This window comes from Chaetodon auriga, chromosome 23 (genome assembly GCF_051107435.1).
Source record: "Chaetodon auriga isolate fChaAug3 chromosome 23, fChaAug3.hap1, whole genome shotgun sequence".
Taxonomy (NCBI): domain Eukaryota; kingdom Metazoa; phylum Chordata; class Actinopteri; order Chaetodontiformes; family Chaetodontidae; genus Chaetodon; species Chaetodon auriga.
The window spans coordinates 13218930-13240139 of record NC_135096.1 but is presented as its reverse complement, the minus strand read 5'-3'; the positions used below and the strand labels follow the sequence as shown (position 1 = coordinate 13240139).

The window sequence follows — 21210 nt, the reverse complement described above, 5'->3', positions numbered from 1 at the left end:
TCTGGGGACCATGAGCATATGAAATCTTTTGGCAATCCACCTTGGGCCCCCCATAATCACTGCTGCTGTGAAATGTAGCATCTTTATCTGTGGCTAAATCTGGTGTTTAACTCCTGCTGTGTGGATAAATTGCTTAACATAATTCTTGATACAAAGGCTGGATCAACGTGTTTTAATTCTTTGTCTTTCAGGATATCCATCAAGCTGGAGCTCAGGTAACCAAAGAGCATCCTAGGCTCTGTCTTGTTCTGGACTGGGGAGTCATACAGCAGCCGCCGATCTCCATGCAGGCTCTCGGAATGGGGAGCTCTGAAAAAGTTGCTTTTTTTGACTGGGGCACCTTTGCCATGCTCACAGCCTGAGGAGGAGCAGGAAGCATCTTGGTGGAGGGGTAGAGGGGTTGCAGAGGACCCGAGGGTGGACCATAACCACTACCTGCCAGGCTCAGGCTCAGCACAGCAGGAGCATGTCAGCACCTGGAGGCCCTTCATGGATGTGTTGCTCCACGGCCAAGGCCAAATTTTTGCTGTGGATAGGGCTGGTGTCCATCTGTCTGGCCACTGTTCAGGCCCAACAACACCCTGTGGTCACCACCAATTATGGAAAATTGCGGGGAGTGAAGGTTACATTACCCAATGAGATCCTCGGACCAGTGGAGCAGTATTTGGGGATCCCATATGCATTGGCCCCAACGGGGGAGCGGAGATTCCAGCCTCCGGAGCCACCCATGTCCTGGCCTGGCATCAGGAATGCTACTCAGTTTGCTCCAGTTTGTCCTCAGTTCTTGGAGGACCGCTTTTTACTCAATGATATGCTCCCTGTGTGGTTCACCGCCAACTTGGATACAGTGGTAACCTATGTGCAGGAGCAGAGCGAGGACTGCCTTTATCTGAACATCTATGTCCCCACAGAGGATGGTAGGTCAACTCTACCTCTTCCTGTATACCTTTGTGTTGTTCCCTACTGTATTTTATGCTTGCTTGTGCAGGTCTACCTTGAACTTCAAGGTTGTATTTTACTGGGAGATTTACAGTCATGTTCCACTCAAAAGAACTAGTAGATTACTTAAAATATATATCATTGCTTGAGGATAAACTCAACAGATTTTTGTTATGGCTTCCATGAACAATTGCCCTCACACTCATGTTGTGTACCTTTTAATATCATCATCATTTGAAGGTTAAGTAAATCTTGTCAGTTTCCCTTCTACACAAGACTGGACTGCCCCAAGTTCACAGTAGCAATTAGTGATAATTTGATGATAGTTTCATTGTTTGGGAATAGCCATCCTTTGCTTTGACAATTTTTTTCCCTTTAGAAGACAGCCAGCCAGGCAGAAATGAACAGCAGACATTGTGGGGTGTATTTTATCCATCTTAACAACTAGACCACCCGGATGCACCAGCTCCTGCATTTTTATCGAATCTGAAGGCCCTGTCTTGTGAAGGAGCCCTGTGTCAAAATTCATTTTTTTTTATAACTTCCTCATTTCAACTGGAGTAATTAATAGCTAGCATGACCAGCATGAACAAATAAAGGCTGCTCATTAATGTTGATGTTTCAAATTAAAAGCCTAACCGGAACAGGATGGGTTATGCCCTTCAGGAAGGAAGGAATTGCAAAACTGAATCATTAAATAGTTTAATTAACGGTCACTTAACCAGACAAAACAACTGCAAATGGAGAATTAGACTTTTTTTTCTTTTTTTTTCTTTTTTTTTTTTTTAAATTAGATATCAGAAATATGAGTATACACGTAGATCAAAATGCTACAACAGAATTCAAATTACTTTCACAACAGTCATCCAGGAACTGAATCATCAGGTCAGGAAATGAGCAATCAGTAATTTGGAAGCTTGTGGTCAATCTGTTACCAAATTATTCATCAAAAACATTTGTAATCATTCATAGAATATCGAAAAGAAATGAATATTTGTAATGAATATTATACAGAGAATAGTCAGAATAATCCATGGAATGCCTCAAGGTGATTCACAACCGGTGCAACAGATTCAGATGAGGAACGGTCATTAATGAGCAAATTGCCAAGAATTACACCGAATATTTTTCGTTCAGTTGCTTTAAAGACCTCATGACACACATGGTTCTGGACAGACATGATTATAAACTGCAACTTGACTAAGTGGAGGAGGCATACAATTGCAGGGCAGTAATTCTAGTTTTCTTCTGCTGCAGCGGACATATCTGCTCCATAAATTACATGTCCTGTGTTCTCCTGACAAAATGCTGTTCGTTTTCCATGTATGTACATAAAGAACTTGGCTCAGGCTGCCAGCTCAGCTCTCGTACAAAGCATATGACAACACATCTCTTTAGCGGCTGAGAAAAGAAGCAACACTACTTACATTTTCCCAAATAGCCTCCCTTTAGTAGTAAAAATAAAAGCTATTAACAATACATTTAAAAATCACTGATTGAACTCCTTTCATTTGTGTTCTTACTTGCACTTTATTGGACAAAGTAGCTTTATTCTCAAATGCAAAAGCTTAGAAAGAAACAAGCTTATGCATTCTTTTTTTTTACAATGCATTTTCTTTTTCAGTGAATAATGTATCATAACCTTTGATTTTTGATTTTGCCAGCAGTCTAATCAGTGAACAATGGTTTGTCCAAAAGGACAGGAGAAGCAGAGCCTCTTGTCAAAGTGCTGAGAGCTCTGTCAGTCTATGCTGCTTTGTTTTATGACTGATAAAAGTGCAGCTGAGCAACAGTGATGCAAGATAAGAATAAAAAGAAGTACAGGATTAAGGTGTAGATCTCGGGTTAAGGGTTCATCCACAATGTTTTCTGCACTCCTCTGTTTGAGTGAGCACTTGTGATTTGGAGTGGGTGTGACACCAACAGAGCACTTTACCTGCCCAGGTCCTGCAGCAACCATCATAAGGACTCAATGTGTGTCCCATAAAAAGTGTGTTGAACATAACCTGGAGAGGTTGGAGGTCAGGAGGAGCGGACTGGCTGAGCTGTCTTAGGAAGCAGCAGGACAGTGTGGACAGCCTCTGGAAGGTTAGTGAGGCACATTAATGTGTGTGTCTGCCTGAGATCTTTGACAGCTCCATGCTAAATTTAGTTTGAGCTCTTGAGTACATGGCAGGTTAAAAAGTGCAGGAGAGAGATAATCGCACAATGTTAAGTCAGCGTGCAGTCGGTGTCTTGTTTGAAATGTTCCGCATTTCAACCCAAAGAAGCTCTGCCCCTAAAGCTAAGTTACTGCCAATGCTTTTATTGTGGAGAAGCTACAAGAAAGGCAGTGTGTTTGCAAAAAAAAAAATTATCAGGTGGAAATTGAAAGTGTGTTCAGATTTCTATTACTCAATGCCAGAAGGACAAAAGAGAACAGCTCCAATCTTCAACATGTCATCAAAGTAAGAGATTTCATCTTACTGTGTGGTGAAGTGGAAAAACACATCCATCATGTAAGCACAGCTCTACTACTGGCATGGCATGGCTTGGCACAGCTACCAACCCCACCATGGAAATTTTTTTTTTTACATTTTGACCCACTTGAATCCCTCATTTTCCACTGCATATCTTTCTTTCTTCCCTAATGCACTAACAATGAACACCTTGCCCATGTTTGGCAGTTGCCACCATACATTGGCTGTATTGTACAGATCCACAGCGCTGATTCTGTCAATACAACGACAGAGTCATAGTATACTCACCAGTATTTCAGTTGTCCCTTTATTGGTGGGGTTTTAATTTTGAAAAATCTGCAGGATGTTCTGAGTTTCGGTAGCTTAAGGTCATTTGAGAAAAATGGCAAAGTGGAAACATTAGAATGTATTGGTGACTAAACACAGCTTTTGTCTTAAAAAGAGGAAGTGGTGATGTTGAGTAGTTTCATCCCCTCAATGTTTTCTGTCTGTCTTCATGGCAAAGCCATAGTCGTCCTTTGTTTTGTTTGTTTTGGCTATTATTTGAGAACACCAGCTCTAATTTGAGAATTTACGGTAGTTTTGTTTGGTGCTGGAGATTTTGATCTGTCTGAGTGCTTGCTCAAGTGAATGAATGTAATTGTTTGTGTGATTACTTAGTTGTGGCATTATTTGTTCTTTATTGGATGGCAGTGCTTCAGGTGTTGGTGCACAGATCTTCAGTACAGTTTTACTAGATAGATAGATAGATAGATAGATAGATAGATAGATACTTTATTCATCCCCAAGGGAAATTCACAAGTTCCAGCATATTCCACAAATTTTAAGTAAAAGTCATGCAATAAATAATCTAAAAACACAGCAAGCAAAGAATTCCAAGTTAAAAGTAAAAATGTCCAAATATCGATTAACGATTGCCACATATTTAAAGTATTGTGTCTTGCAATCTCATTTATCCACAACGGTTCCTTGTGTTTAAGGTTGTTGTGAATATTGAACTGCGGGTTTCTTCACCAACAATGTTTTCTCTTGAAGGATTGTTCATCTCTTCCAACCACCAGACATTTAACATCACAGCAGAATCATATGGTGCATTTATCTAATTCACCTCCACTTTCTATATAATTTTTTAATTAGCTGTCAGTGAAATGACTTCCATATATAGATGTGATGGGTTGTTTTGTACCTCGTCAAGCAATCAGCAGTTAATTGAAATTTCTTATTTTTATATTGTGTGTTGTTTTTTATTTATTTTTAGGTCCCGGGGATATTGCAGTGTCTTAAATGACAGACACCTTTTTGCCCCCATTATGGAAAATTTTTCCAATGAGATGTGCCTAAATAAGGGTTAGGGTTAATCGGATTTCTAATGGTCTATAAAACCTTACACAGACGGGGGAAATGCTGAGCAAAATTTCCCAGAGCTCCACGGGCCAAATTCATATTCCTCGATTTGTTCAGCCCAGATATTCAGATTACTGCTATTTAATTTATGTAAAGAAAAGCTGCAAATCATCACATTTGAGAAGTTGGAACCATGAAGCCTTTGCCATTCCTGCTTGAAAAAACGATGTAAATGATTAGATGATTATCAAAACTTTGCAGATAAACTTTCTCAGTCAACTAACTGATTAATTATGAGCCATACGCAGTGTGTTGCCTCAGTCGCCCAAAGTTAATGAAATGTTGGATTTTGGTACATTTATGAATGATTCCTATAATATCAGCAATATGTACTCATTACAGTCTTTGATTTATTATTGTTGTTATGTGAATTCATCACACAGGGTGTCAAAAATACCAGCAAAAATATACTGCTGTTCAGCACGACCACTATGACTTTGTCCATTTATCTAACAGGGTCCTGAAAGGTTTTCATCAGACCAGGCATTGTGAAACATGATGCACTACATTAGTCCAGGCAGCACTATGTCTCTAAGCTATTTTTAATGGATTTTTGAAAGCAATGGGAGGCAGTGTGTGTATGGAGGTAAGGTAAACCTGTACGAAAACACACCACAGTGACTTCAGACTGTACATGAAAATCACCCAAAGTGGGGCTATGAAGTTTTCACCCGAAAATGTGAGGCTTGCTCAAGAGCCTCAGCTTGGTAAATGGACCAAACTGCATTTTGTAGATGTAGATAATGCACTGCGTTGTTTTTATATCACATATTTCCCATTATTGCAAATAGAGAAACCAAAGGGTGAAGAGCGAGGGAGAAAAGAATCATAATAATGTGTCTCTCCACTCTGTGCTCAGCGGGGAGTGACATGTCTATCCCAGTTAGAGCTCCCCTCACTGCCCATCATCTTTATATCCCCTGAGTTGGTCTTTTCAGAAATCCGGTGTAATGTCAAAATATCCTGCCAGCCGGGGATCAGGGAGGGATTTATAGTTTTACTGCACCTCAAGTGGGTTGACAGATTAAGCGATGCCTATTCTTTGTCATCTGATTTGAAGTTGAAAGAGCAAATCCACTACGGCCTGCACTGAGCATGCTCAAATGACTGTATTGTCAGAGCCCTTTAGATTTCCTGCTGAATCCATTGGCCGAGCAGACAAGGTGCTGGCTGTCTGCAGCTGAAATCCCCGAGAGCTCTTTTCATTTGTGTGCATAAAGAGAGAAAGAGGCTATGAGGATATAGATGAAGTGGGGAAGTAGAGAGAGGCTAGTTTGGAGTGTGTGTATGTGTGAGTGTTAAGGCAGTAAAGCTAGCTTTATCAGCCTCTGCAGTAGCTGCAGACTGACTGGAGAGGTGGCGTGCAGCTGTATGAGGAAAGATGTTTCCTCGAGGGGGGGGGGCTTTCTCAGAGGGGGAGACAATAGCACGGCTCACATCGTCTCCATTTGTTTATTGTTGACATCTCCAGTTTTACTGCTCAACACTCAGTATGACGTCAAAGCTGCCTATTCCCTTCATACGTCCTTCCACAGGCACAACCAACAGCTTAGTGTTTCAGTAGCATCCATGATGTTTTCCAAGCTCCCAAAGCAAAAGACATTTTTCAACTTTTTTGTGCAGCATTGGAGCCAGCTGTTCCTTAAATTAAAATAGTCTTTCCAGCACTTCATAGGGCCAAAATAAAGCGAGGTAAACCGAGGTAAACGCAGAGAGAAAATGGCTGTAAGACTGCATTTTCTGAGTCACTGCAGTTCAGTTTTATTTACTCGCATCTCCATGCCAAACACATCAAGTGATTATGTAATTTTATAGGGTGTAAAGTCAGCACTTCCACCTACAGCCCAAATCTGTACTACGCTCAGTCACAACCTGCCCACAGTGCTGTGGGAAATAAAAACAACGAACATCAACTTTAACATCATTTCATTTCTAGATGTTGTTACGATAAAAATGCTAATCATTTAAGAATAAGAGCACAGCTGTGTTAGTTGCTATAAACACTAGCATAATTTACATCCACAACATGGGTATGGAAGATTTAAATGTCTATATAAAAACAGTTGTTAAATCTATTTACTTCCAATACACACATTTACTGTCTTATATGTTAAATAACATTGACATTATTGAGTGTTTTGTCTTTAATTATTGAATGCTTTATTTTTCATTGTGACCTGAACTTTCCAAGGCCTCATTAAAAGCTAATTACAGCACAGAACATGCAAAGTTGTGCCAAGATGGTCCCACTAAGTGTCTGTTTGTGCAGCTTCCTTCCTGTCCCTCCAGCTGGCTAGCCGACAGGAAACTGTTTCAATCTGAATGGCTGTCATTCATACTAATCCCACCCCCGTGCTATGATTGGACAATGGATTGTTTTTTTAATTTAAGCATGGCCAGCACATCTCAGTCTTTCCCTTTGGCATAGACGAGGCATCTCAGCAAGGCCCTTGCCTTTCTGAGACTTCATGAAAACGAATGACAGTGCTTAAATCTAGCATTAGTTGGTGTCTACAGCTGTCTGCTGGATTTGATTTTAATGTGGCATGTAAAAAATCAGTGTCAGAATGAAAACATTATGTGGACCTTAATTAATCACTGATGCACTAATATACAACCTGGTGAGCAAAGTGGCTCAAGTCAAACACACAGGCAGTGTTTCATGCCCAACAAGCGCAAGCTTGGACGACAAAAAATACTAAATGGCAGCCTGCTTATGGTGGATCCTCCAGCAGTGACTTCACGCTCCTTGAGGAACTTCAGTGATGTGTTTTTGATAATCCCTGATTTGACTGGAGAGTGCTTGCTGAGCTCAGACCTTCTGAGTTGGAGGAGCACAGTGGGGCAGAGAGGATTCTAATGTGAAGGATGAGGACGCTGTAACACATAGTGCACTTAAGTAATCTGATTCTTGTTGATTGTCTATATTAAGATGATTTCCGAGACACTAGGTTTCTGCTACAGATGCCAGTCCTGGGTAATGTTTCTGCCAGGAACTACAGCATTGTATCCTCACACATTACCCATAATAAATTGCTACAGACAAAATGAAAACTCAATTTAAGCCCACTCTTACAGTTTCTTTCTAAATAGTGTCCTCTCTGTCCAGCTCCCATTAGGGCAGCTATTATATGAGTTGATAAAAAAGCTCCTAAATGCATCCAGGTTACCTGGAGTTATTACTAGTTGCATAGAAAGCCTTTAATTGATTTTGCCATATAATGTATTACAGTATGTGCTCACAGTAGTTTGAAATGGGGAGTTTTTTTCGAGTGTCGCCTTTCAGGAGCTAAGCTCAACAGACAGATAATGTAATTATATAATGCAATTATGTAAAAAGTACTTAACAATTGAACATTGGTCAAAAATGAAGCAGTTCAGGACGTTCACACACCGTTTCCAGTGCTTTTGTCAGACTTTCATTATTATGCAAAGAACAATTAAATATATAACATAGTTTCAGGTGTATTTATTTGGTGAAAGAACCTCTAATTTCACAGTGACCACTCACTGGTGAAATCAAACCTGCAGGCTTCATATATAACAATTCCCTTTTGATACGCTTCCACATTTCCTCTGGGTTCTTGTGCGTATGTAATCATATGCATAGAAGGCTTTTAATTGGGGTCATTGGATCAATGTGATCCATGTCAAGTTCTTTATTTTTTTCATTTGCACACAAAGAAAACAAGAAACTAATAAGACTTGTTCGTGTTTGTCGGAACTGGCAGCCTTAGAAGGCGGGGGGGGGGGGGCAAAGCCTGTCCAATTGAACTTTTGAGCCCCTTCAAAATTATCAAAATTCATTTTATTATAAGTTAAAAATACACATTATAAAATGATAGCGAGGCTGGCATCAGGTAGACTCACCGCCAAATCAGGTGAAATGGGTGTTCAAACAGCATTTATAATGAGAAAAAACCATTGGTATAATCACTGGTATCATGGGAAAGAGTGGTTGGAGTACATGGTTTCCCGTGTAGGAAATTTTGTTTGTCTACCTATGCTGATTCCACTTTCAGCATAAAGGGGTATTGCAATTAAAAGCATGTGATTGGATCTAACAAAGGCTTTCATGAACGGCTTCTAAAGTGCATCTGATGTGCGAGGCCATCTGGAGGGAGATTAACACAGAATAACTGGGTAGAAATGGATACAACATGTCCTCCATTGTGGATATTTTGGCAGTTCTGGCAACAAATCAGTTGGCTTTTAGAGATAAGCTGGAGGCATTCGGTTGTATGTCAGAGGGGGGATTGAATTCGGCATGTTATCGATAATGTGTACGTATTAAATTATGTTACATTAATAGCGAACAGACCGCATATTATCACTTTAATTATCACTTTAATTGTAACATAGTGTGTATTGCTGAGTGTGATTGCTCAGTCAGTCAGACAGCACTAAATAATTTTCTTTCAAGTGTCCATATACTGATGCACAGTGGCTAATGTAGCTGTTATTAGCCTGACTGACTCTGTCTATGTCCAAAAGATGTCTATGTTCTATTCACCGTAACTGATAACTACAACACTGACGTCAAACTGATTTCCCATTATTTCGAAACAAACTTCTCCACACACCTGTGGTTGGCCAGATATAACAGTACCAGGCTGCTAATAGGCCAAGCCACGGACATTTGCTGTACATGCACATCCTGACAAGTCAACGTGTCTTTCCACGTTGTTACCACATGGACATCAGGAGCTACATGGCGGATTATTTATGACCCTTTATATGACTGCATTTAACCGTCCATACAAGCAGGTGTTCAAACACAACGGGAATTGCTGCTTAGTTTCTCACATTGTAAATATGTATAGCTCAATTTTAAAAACACACAATCAGTTTAAAAGGCTGATGCAAATGAAATTTGCAGGGGTACGATATAATTTTAAAATATAACACTGACTGTGACTGCTGACAGTTGAACAGCAGTGATGAATGAACTATATAGACAGTAATGTAATAAATGTATATGTTTAAAGGGAACTGATGATGGACAGGTAATCAATCTAATTTCTAATGGTCTTGATTTTGGAGTGCAGTCACAAGGGGGCTAATTTTATACGGATTAACAGCATGCATTTTCCATTTATGAGGTCTTCAACCTGAATTCTCACCACAAAGTCAAACTGATCCCGTCTTTGTCTGGCTGCACGACATATGGTCAAGTGCTCAAATGTCCTTCAAGCCTTTGTGTGAGTCATGTCCAGATTCAAGATTTATGTCTAAAAATTAAATTATAGCCAGTCTGAGTCCTTTCAAAGAAGACGAAACATGCTGCGACTGTTTGAAAAAAATGACTCCCTTGTGAGCCGCCTGATCCCAGTTGTTATTTTTAAATACAACATTTTCATTAACACCCGAGCTGGCCTTCCTGTGCTCACAGTGCCTCTGAAAGGAGCTGCCATTCTCTCTTGCCCACATTTTTCGCATGAGGGCTAATGGCAGTCGGTCGTACGCAGAGAGAGGTGAAAGTAAATGACTTCAAGCTGGGTCACGACATGGCAGAGAGAGGGAGAAGTGCTGTCTGTGTCGTAAACTCCCCTGCTCTCAGTTTGCTCAATGCTGCATCAAAGGTGGCAGATCAAACAACAGCCAAGATGTGACATTTGAAGTCTGTAATCTTGTAACATACAGTACTCGGTCGCCATCAAGATGTCTTCAAGGTAGCCTTGGTAAAATACAGGATGTCACATGACACTGGCTGATACAAATCAACATTTTTTTTCTCACTATTTTTCTTTACTATGGACTATGTTTGCGTTAAATTGCATCATGTCACAGAGCTCTCATGTCCAAACCAACAAGAAATTCCATTTATATAGAGGGGGAATGTCATTAAAAATAGACTATAAATTGCTAGAATTACCCAGAAAAGATGACAAACTCAAAAAATTAAACAAAAAGCACCAGTTGGTACATGATAAGTGGTTCGTTCAGGTAGACGCAACCTATCCATAACCATAACCATGCCCTATAATGACGTCCTAGTTAATAAGTACACCATCCATATATCGATGTATGCATAATTTTATGCTGCTTTATCTCATAAGACTGGACTGTGATTGTGCACGCTATTAGTACAAAGTATCTTCTTATTTTAGTTTCCTTACTTGACAGATGAGTCACATGACTAAAATCCCTGAAATCCCCTACATCCTCTCAGGAGTTTTCAAATAAATTACAACACAGGTGATTGTAAAATCATCAAAGATCAAGCCAATCAGTATCCTTGCTTGTAACAAACACATGTATTTTACTTCTCTGGGTGTATAATGCAGCAGTTTATAGACTAAGCCCCCCATGAAATGTGAGTTTCATAAGGCTGAGGTTATGCTCATTCATTTTGATGTGGGTAGACTCATTTATTGAGGCTCACATGTATGTTGTGTGTATATGTGCAACAGCCTGAGCAGATGTGGATGTTCACGCTCAGCCGGGTTACACTGACATGGCACTAGCCCATGTTTATTCAGCTTACTCTCTCAGTAGACATCAATGCTGGGCAAACACTCCAACATCCCTGCTATGCTGCCACATTATTTGCCTGTTGAGACCTATTCTCCACCATTTGCTGATCAGAGAATGCTGTAGCACACATCATGGAGGTTGAAACACAAAGAGATGAGCAGATAATACATTCTGTATAGTGTAACAGCTCAAGGACTATTGGGCAGCAAGGATAATGAGCACCATTTTTTTTTTTTTTTTTCCCAAAAACTCCCATTTATATCATGCCTGCTTCATTTCACTGAAGCAGCACTTGCAGCAATAGGCCCATAATATATCTCCTGTTTTAAAGATACAGTCCATGGTTTTGTTGAAATGCCCCATTGTGTTATAAAAATCATCACATTTTCTCTAAGCTCACTGCTGATGTTTTGTAACTCATAGTTCAGATATGAGCTGCAAGGAAACTTGTGCATATTACCACATCATCAAAATGTATGTTGAAATGAATGGTTCAACATTTTGGAAAATACACTTTCTTTCCATGAGTGATGAGAAGATTGATATTAGTGTCATGTCTGCGTGCTAAAGATGGAGGTCAAATCAGGGCATAGTTAGCCTAGCTTAGTATAAAGAGTGGATGTGGGCAGAAACAGCTTGTCTGACTATCCAGAATTCCAAAATACACCTACTAGTACCTCGAAAGTTCATGTTTTAGGGTGTGTTGCTCGCTTTGACAAATAACAGTAAGATGCAGTGACAGTACACAGCTTCCTAAAGTCTTGTCATCACAGTGAGGTTGCCTGGTTCTGTACCATCATGCCTGTACAGAGTCCAAAACCAAAAACCTGTGCTCAGTGATCGAAACTGGCAAGCCATCACAGTTGCCAAACCACCCAATTTTCCTGGGAGGCTATTTTTCATCACAGGTTCCTCCCAGGATCGCAATTCTCTTATATTTCCAATGGTTTATGACTAATTTCCACACCTGCTTTTCCCTTTTTGCTATCACATTCTGTAATCACTAATCCTGGCCCGTCCTGTGTTCGTTGCTCGTGGAGTTTCAGGGTGATGGACTGTGAGGGGAACTCTCCATGCATTGTGAGGTTTTTCATGTCTTGATATCAGTGGTATCTATCTCCTCCTGTGGCCTGCTTATTATTCCAGCTGGGTATCTGATGACTGGTAGGGCATACACGATGGATGATGGCTTTAGTCTTATTCCCACCTTACTGAGTTCTTTGTGGAGGTTATCAGTGCACTGCTAGCCTTGTATACTGCCAAACACTCTAGTATCCATAAGTGGGACACTGAGTTGCAGACCATGTTGTAGTCAGTCCAGGCAGTGCTGCAGTTGGCCTGCATAGTCTTGGGTGAGTGCTCTATTGGCCAGTACCTAGTGCTTTAACCCTCTGGTGTTATTTCCAATGGCCATCTGAGCTTTGCACATGTATTGACTCATGTGGCTTCTCAGCTTAGTTGCTATAATGCCTGAAAGGAGCTTCCATGTTGTGGCGAGGCAGGTTATCAGTCAGTAGTTTGTTGTTGTACCCTTGAGAGAATCCTGCATGATCAAGATTGTTCTACCTTGTGTTAGCCTCTCTTGGTAGGTGCTCGTTGTTAGCAGCTCACTCATTTGTACCAGGTGAGTGCTTTTAGCTTCTTCAGCCACAAGGAGTAGATCCTTGCTCTCTCTAGTTTTTTGTTCTTGAGACTCATTGTTGGATGTCTGCCTTTTGTGAAGTTAACTAGTTCGTGTTGTGGAAGGTCGCTGTGGTCTGCTGTTGTGTTCACCAGCCACTTGGCATTAGTATTGTGTGATGCCTCTTTCTCCCATATGCCCTTCCAGTATTGCTCTGGGTGTGTATGTCCTTGTGCTGTTATTCTCTTGCTAGTGGCTGTACACTCTGGATGGGTCTTTGGAGAACAGGCCGTTTTTCTCTTGGTCTCTGCCTCTCTGGTGTAACTCTGTGAGCAGTCTATTAGCAGCAGTAACTCTTTGGCAGTCTCTAGGGCCTCTTGTTTACTTCTTTTCCATTCAGGGCCTGTCTCTCATAACACTCCTCTGTACTCCAGTTAGCCAACTAACATTCAGCTGGGCGTTCTTGATCTTGGTTTCCAACCTTCATTCTTGGTCTTACGCCGAAGTATCTCCAGGTTTACTGTTACAGTGACATATGTGAGTTCACTGGTTTCTGTGATGGTCATTGTGGGTATAGTGAGTAGGGCTTTGTTGACAACTGCAAGTGTCACATCCGATGAGATTTTTTCAGTAAATTGGGGGAGTTGCATCCAGGGATTGTGGTCTGGGCACAATTTTCATCCTCTCAGTGGATGCAGCCATCATGATTGGTGGTGGGGAATCATCTAGTTCTTTCACAGTGCTCTACTCTACTGGGGTCAGCTCCATCTCTTCACGCTGTTCCCATTGTGTTTGAGCCTCTCAATCTCTAGCTGTGATAGTATCTTCCTTGTATTGAATTTATAGCAATGAGCCAACAGCTGCTTCATGGTCAGTGATGAAGAAGAGCCAACCCTCTTCCAGGGTCATCTCTGTCTCTCAATGATGTTCAGTAGTGTACCCATTCTGTCTCTCAGTCATCAGCTGTGATAGTAGTTTCCCTCTATTGATGTTAGAGCACAAACATTAGTCATAGCCGCAGCATTGTCAATATTTTTATTTTGTTATAATGAAACAATAAATGAATTAATCTTGTCTTGGCCCATCTTGCAGTACCCATCTTGGGGATCAGTGGCCTATTGTGATGCAGAGAATGTATATTGCTTTAAACAAACGTTCTTGACTTCTTATGTGCTGTATGTATTTTGTTTTTTAACAGTTACTTCTTTCATATCCTTCTGGACTTTTTCTTATACTGCTGAAATATATCACATGCATAAATCCATAACTTTTTTTTTTTTTACACTATAAAGTGTAAATTAAACAGATTAAACAAACCAAACATATACATTAATGTGGTAAGTACCATCCACACCAAGAATGATAACTATAACAATAACTATACATATATCGTGTTTAAAATTGTTCTAACTAAAGTGGGTGGTGATGCTGGTGGTATCAATCAAACTGACCATGGCAAGAAAGCAAATTTTCCAAAGTGTAGAACAATTCTTTTAATTAAAGTGGAATGAGAAGATTCATATCATGTTTGTGTGTTAAATGCAAGCTTTCAGGACTGTCAAATATGATTTTATTGTTTTTCAACTCATGAACCCTTCATTGGTGATCATCACATTCCTGAGGAACATAAGCTGACTCTATGTCTGACTGATTCACCTGCTTTGATGCTGCACACAGACTGTTCAGTTAATGAGGGTACGTATCACAACAGTATGGCAGATTTGTTTCAGCTGATGAAACTGTTTGGTCACAAATTGCTGTTTTGGCCCTGCCAGGCTGTTGTTGCGCTCCTGTTTATTCAAAGACTCTTCATCAGACCACAGCCTGTTCAGCTCACTATGGGTTTATTCCCACTTGTTTTTCTCTTACACAGCACCCAACCTTTTTCATGCATTTTTAAGTCAGATTTTTCTTCTTTTTTTTTTTTGCCCTGATTTTTTTTTTCCCTTTTTTCTCTTTTTTCTTTTCAAATGTCTCCCCTTATTCTACTTTTCTCCTCAACACTAGGAGCCAACTCAAACAAGGCGCAAGGCGCAGATTTCAACAGTAATGATGGTGACGGTGATGAAGGTATTTTCTATCTTTTTCCCCTTTTTGACCAGCAAATAAAAGCTTGACACTTGTGCATGACAGCAAAGCTGCAGACCTCTTTTTTTGATCAGTTTCTTTTGACCCCTTTCCTCCCCCTTTCTTTTTTTACTTCCCTTTAAGTGCGTCTGAGTGCACTCCTCTCAGCTCTTCATTTTTGAATCAACCTCTTTCCTTTTTGGAGTCATGTAAATCAGAGGACCTTGACTGAGGTGAGAGGGCACCTCTGAACAGGAAGGAGGTCCCAGTAATCCTTTTCTCACCTGTCATTGCCAACTCAGATGTGATCTGAATTTGGCTCTGCATGTTATTTTGCCTCCTCTGATGAATTAAATTTTTAAAACAATCATGTCCCTCTTTTCTCTTTCTATGTTTCCTTTTTTCCTTCTCCCATTGCTCGGTGAAGCATGAGCACTAACCCATGTTGTTTTGACAGTGCTAATTTGTTCATCAGTGGCTTGGAGAAAATCTCTGCCACATGTTTTCTTTTGTTTTTTCTTTTTCTTCTATTAACGCCTCATTTTTATGCATGATAATAACCAAATGGCGCCATATTTTTTCTTCGCTGTTTTGGGTAGTCTGTGGGGACTGCTGACTGAAGGTGAAAAAGCCAGAGGAAATATTTCCGTCAAAGGGCAACATTTGTCTTCTGCGAGAAAGACATGGAAGTGCCGGAGAAAGCAGTGGCATTTCTGAATCACATTATTATGGGCAGTTGTTCAGTTTTTACAGATATTGCTCTAGAGAGTGATATTTGACATAATCCTCACCATTCATTCTTCTGCACAAGTAGGCATTAGCCAGGCAGCTCTGTGTGTTGTGTGTGTAGATCAGGAACCAGTCTGTAAAACTCATGTCTGACGATGATAGATTCAAAGTACCTGATAGAGAGGATTTGACTTCAGCTGTGAATTAATCAAACCAAAATATATTCCTTCATTGAGCTCTGCAACCATTAATGGCATTTAAACCAGGGGTGCTGCAGCTGTCCACCTTGCGTCTCCACCATGTTATTTCTTGGACTAAAATCATGTTTTCTCAGGTGTATGCTGCATGTCACCATTTGGCTGCGTTTCTGTTCTTACTGCATATGCACTTGCGGGAAGTAATGCAAGGGTGAAATCTTCAGTCAGACATTGGGAGGTCCCAATAGTCAACCCCTTCAAATGAATAATTTAAATGAGAAATTCCGCTAAAATGATTTACATTTATTTAAGGTTAAGGTAATTAACAGCCATTAGCACATTGAAAAAGAAGCACTCATCTCCTATATGTGTCCACATACATTCACACCTGGTACAAAGTACATAGGCGTATTTCGTAAAGATGATCAAAGTAGTGGTAAAGTTTTAGCATTGATTTTTTATTTTTTTTTAACCAGTAGCTACATGTTGGACGTGCAGTAAAACAGAACATACACCCAGACAGCAATAGACCAAGTGTCGGAGGTAATGTGCACCCTGGCGCACACACACTTTTTCAGTTCACAGCAAGACAGTTTAGTGACAAATCAATGACAGACCCAACTTTCTAACAGCAGTAACAATCTGTTTTATATTAGACATAAATGATCCTGTGTTTTAATTAAGTCCATTCAATTGATTTATATTGAATCACAAACATTATGACACTTTTCATATGGAGCAGGTCTAGACCATACAGAGACCCAACAGATCCCCAATGAGCGAAGACCTTCCTTTTAACAGGCGGAAAGCTCAAACAGAGCAAGACTCTAGGTGGGCGGCCATCTGCCTTTTTTTTTTTTTTTTTTTTTTGCCTTTATTCAGCATAACAGTTATGGAGAGATAGGGAAGAGAGGAGAAGACACACAGCAAAGTGCCCCAGGTTGGAATTGCACCTGTGCCACTGCTGAGGGCTGTGAGTGATGAACTGGTGCAAAACAGTGATCTTTGGGTCAAATTTCCATATTTCATTTACCAGAGGGCATCACCCCCCTCAGTCTTCATTACAAGATTGAAATAATAATGGAAGATATAATAAAGTGATAGATAAGTACAGATAAAGTGATACAAGATAAGTGTTACTGGATGTCGATTAGGTGAATTAACCACAGTTAATGCAATTTGTAAAAAGAAATATTAATAAACAATCAAAGAGAGAACAGAGAGTTGTGGTCTTGTGTTCATTTTTCTTGAACTTTCACGTTCAGTGAATGATTCATAAATTCATAAATCAAATCTGCGTTTGTCAAAAAGTCGTGTCACTTGTATTCAGCATAAATGGAGCTGTCTATACAATTTAGTGAGTAAAAGACATTTTTATTCTCTGGTGAAGTAAATGTTTTGTTCTGTAATTATACAGCATCAGAACATCACTCCATCTCTGAGATTGATGATCTCAGATCAGTCTTAAACTGATCTGCTCCGACCGAAGAACCTGCAGAACACTGCTCTTATAATGAGCTGCTGCAGTGGTCGATGTGGTGCTAATCACATGCAAATTGACCCATTACACATGTAAATGTAGCCCTTGATGTTTTTTTTCTTTCTTTTTGCCAGTACCATATTGAAAATTGATGCAGTAAAAGATCAGTCCGGGGTTGTTTGTTGTCAACACATCCCACAAAAATAACCAAACCAACAATGCATTAATACATCTCTCAATACTGTCTGACTTCCCTTCCTTGTCTGTGCCCATTGATTCCTACTGAAGATGTAAATCTTTAAAAACACCTCAGAAATATATAGTTTAATTTTAATAAAGGACTCAGTAATTTCCTAAAACAGGTGGTCACATCACTTTTTAACAATCGCCACTCAAACAGGAGCAAGTAGTGTATTTCATAGGGAATATTATCAGATGAATCCATATTTGGTGCTCTTGTGAGTGTTTCTGGCAGTAGGACACTGTGTGTGAGATTGAATCAAAGAAGCTAGAGTGTATGTGCTCATGGTAATGAAATAATCTGTCAACCAGTGCAACAATGTGGCGCACTGATGTGTTTTTTCTAGTTTTTGGACAACACTGCTCTACGGCAGGTCTATACAAACCTGTCACATCCATCGACCCCTTACCTGCTGCCACTCGCACTCTCATCTGCTCACCTGTTCAGCCAGCACTCTTCAACGCAGTCAGCCACACCCCCCTGCTCAATCACCTGTCGCACACCTGGGGCTCATCACCAATCAGTGCAGTACTTAAGCAGCTCTCACTCACTCATTGCCAGCTTGTTCGTCGCCTTCATGCAAGACTCGCCAGCATTTATCCTTGGATGGATTTCCCGGTAATGACCCAGCCTGCCTTTGACCTCACCTGTTCTCCTGCCCCCCTGGTAACTACTGTAGCTTTGTGACTCTGACTATGTCTTTTGCCTTGCCCTCCCTGAATCTGAGACTCTGTGAGATTGTTTGCTGTTTGGCATACCAAACAAATCCTGAAGTCATTGTTTACTCTGAGTGTAGCATCAAGCCAGCTTCCATCAAGGCGCTGCTATTGGATCCTGGTAATACCCGTTACACAAACCTATGGGTTGGTCAAGCAACTTGGAAAGTGTAGTGAGCTGAGCAACCAGTTACTCTACATTTAATGAAGCTTCACTGCACCGAAGCTACCCCAAGAGAAATGTAGCAAGCTAAGCAGATAGGCCGTTTAGTCGCTAATTAAACAATATACAGTGCTATTTGCTCTCACTGTTGCAAAACCAATATGGCAACAAAAAAGAAAAAACACCTGCTCCACAAAATGGCAAAAAACAGGTGCTGAGAGAGTGTGTGTTCATCTGTATGTGTGCACACACACCTGTGTTTGCATGGGTATGCTCAATGTAGACTTGGGCACATTTGCAGGACTAATTGTCAAAATTTAAGGGAGCTTTTGTGGATGCTACCACGCTATTTGCTCAACAGTACCACCACACTACCAAGAAATGTAGCTGAAGTAGCAACATTGCTACTTATAATGTCGCTACTGCCCAACACTGACAATGACTCAGTATAACCATGTTTGGAACTAAGAGATTAGGCAGGTAAAGTTAAAAGTTAAGCTATGCTTGTTGGGAGAAAGGTAGGAAAGGAGGTCAGGTTCAGGAGAACAAGCTGTAGACACATCTTTTCACCTCAGAAGGTTGTCATGTAGGATGTTTAAGCAAACAGTTCCCTCTTGGCCCAACCAGCAGACACAAAGCAACATTAGCATTCATTTGGAGTTGTATTTGTGTCGCTCTCTTTTTAGCTCTGGTTTGGTTTTCACCCATTCCTGTGTCTGTCTGCGGTTTGGCAGGTAGTTTACAGTGGATTTATCAGAGCTTTTTAACTGAAAACAGCTGCCTGATGCGTCTGGAAACCAGGGTGACGAGAGCACAGAGACTGAACCAAAACACAAAAGCTTAAACCAAAGCGTGAGCTCGGTACCGCTTTAATGCCTTGTTTTATGACCTGGATTACTTTGCGACAAAAAGCAAGTAGAGGGAGTAATTCTTTAGTGTCAAAGTGTCCTTAAAGCAAGACACCAAACCCCAAAAAGATTCAAATGGGATAAAAGATGCACGTCACTGGTTAAATTGTCTACTCAGACATCACTGTCTCAGTTTTAATGTTAGAAAGAACATGTCACAAGTGCCAGCTTTTGATGATCTTAATTTCTACTACAGGAAAAACACAAACACTTGCACGCTTAGAAAAAAAAAGATTTCTATATGGCAAAAGGTGGGGACAAAAAAAATGTCCTCCAGCACGATCTTGCCTTGCCTGTGCTTTCAGGAGACCGTGCAGGATCGATGCACTCTTACTGTTTGAACATCTGCAGTGGCAATGAATTACTCCTGTGGATCCCTTGTGGTTCTACCTATACCTCACCGGCTGCTGCAGAGAAACCTCACAGCACTGCAGACAACCCATCTCAGACGTTACGTGTTGTACCTTCCCACATCATTTTCTTTAAGTTTACTCCTTCCAATTCAATGAGCTTTCTTTCAGAGGTGCTCGCCTTGAGAGCACAACTTGAATCAAATGTGCCCTCAATTCTAATTATTCAATTATGTCTCCAGAACAAGAAGTATTCAGGGCATTATTAGAATTGCTTTTTGAGATGTTACTGTAATTACTTTCCTCCTTTTGAAAAGAGACACTGTGGAAAGAACAGTATGGTGAGTTCAAAGAACAGGAGCTGCACATGTATATTCCCATAGAAAAAATGTTAAGTACATATGTGTATATTATTACGGAGCCCCTGAAGTGCCACGAAGAAAAAAAAAAAACTATATCGTGCGCACAAGATACTAAAACGTGCGCATGAAATACTAAATCAAGCACATGAGATACTAAAACGTGCGCACGAGATACTAAATCGAGCGCACGAGATAATCAAGCGCAAGAGATACTAATACGTGCGCACGTTTTAGCTAAATCGTGCGCTCGAGATACTAAAACGTGCTCTCAGATAGTTATGTCCCACGCTTTGATTGTCCGTGCATACGGCCCTCTGTAGTCACCACTTTAGCTTAAACGTGCGCACGTTTTAGCATCTCGTGGGCTCGATATAGGTTTTTTTTTTTTTTTTTTCCTTCGAGGCACTTTAGGGGCTCCGTAGTGTGTGTGTGTGTGTGTGTGTGTGTGTGTGTGTGTGTGTACTTGGCATATGTACATATATGTACTGTATATCAATGTCCCACCAATATTTGAAGCATGGAAACTCACACATATCCACTCAACACCACGGCAGCTGAGAACTGTGAATTCTAATTGGCTGGCAGGTGTTGATTAATTTTGAGTCAGAGAGAGAGAAGGAGTGTGAGAATATGGACAGAAGACTGGGCATGATATTAAAAACTCTCTTTGATCATGAAGCCTTATGTTACTGTACTGGTCTGTGGTTTATCAGTGGCAAGTATGAACTACACCACAGACAGGAGTCTCACAGATATCCATGTTTAGGCTTTGTCTCCTCTATGAAATGTCTATATCCTGATCATGCTGCTTTAGTATAAACTGAACTGGTTATGGTCACGTCTCTAGCTCGTGTCCAGGTGCTGTCTCCAAACATCTTCATCTCTGTGCAGTTCTCATGCATTAGTTCTGTGTCATTGCTGTGGCAAATCATTGTAAAATGTTGTTGACTGTTATATAGATAGATTTATCCATTCATGAAATAGACTGACGTTCTGTCAACACCCCCAACTGTGACTGACGTCCAGAGAGAACATTATGTTTCCATACTGGATATAGCAGAATGCAGTGTTCCTCTTATTTGTTGTAAATTGAGTGT

General features: G+C 40.5%; 1 protein-coding gene across 2 annotated transcripts in view; it reads left to right on the top strand.

Moving 5' to 3' along the window:
- Positions 1 to 21210, top strand: part of nlgn4xa (neuroligin 4 X-linked a) — a 92471-nt gene that overhangs the window by 8901 nt on the left and 62360 nt on the right. The window contains exons 2-3 of one of the 2 annotated variants that reach the window (XM_076723051.1): positions 192 to 917; positions 14908 to 14970. In XM_076723051.1, the coding sequence (XP_076579166.1) occupies positions 467 to 917; positions 14908 to 14970 (514 nt within the window). In that variant the 5' untranslated portion in view covers positions 192 to 466. The remainder of the gene's footprint in view (positions 1 to 191; positions 918 to 14907; positions 14971 to 21210) is intronic. The other variant, XM_076723050.1, reaches the window with a different exon arrangement.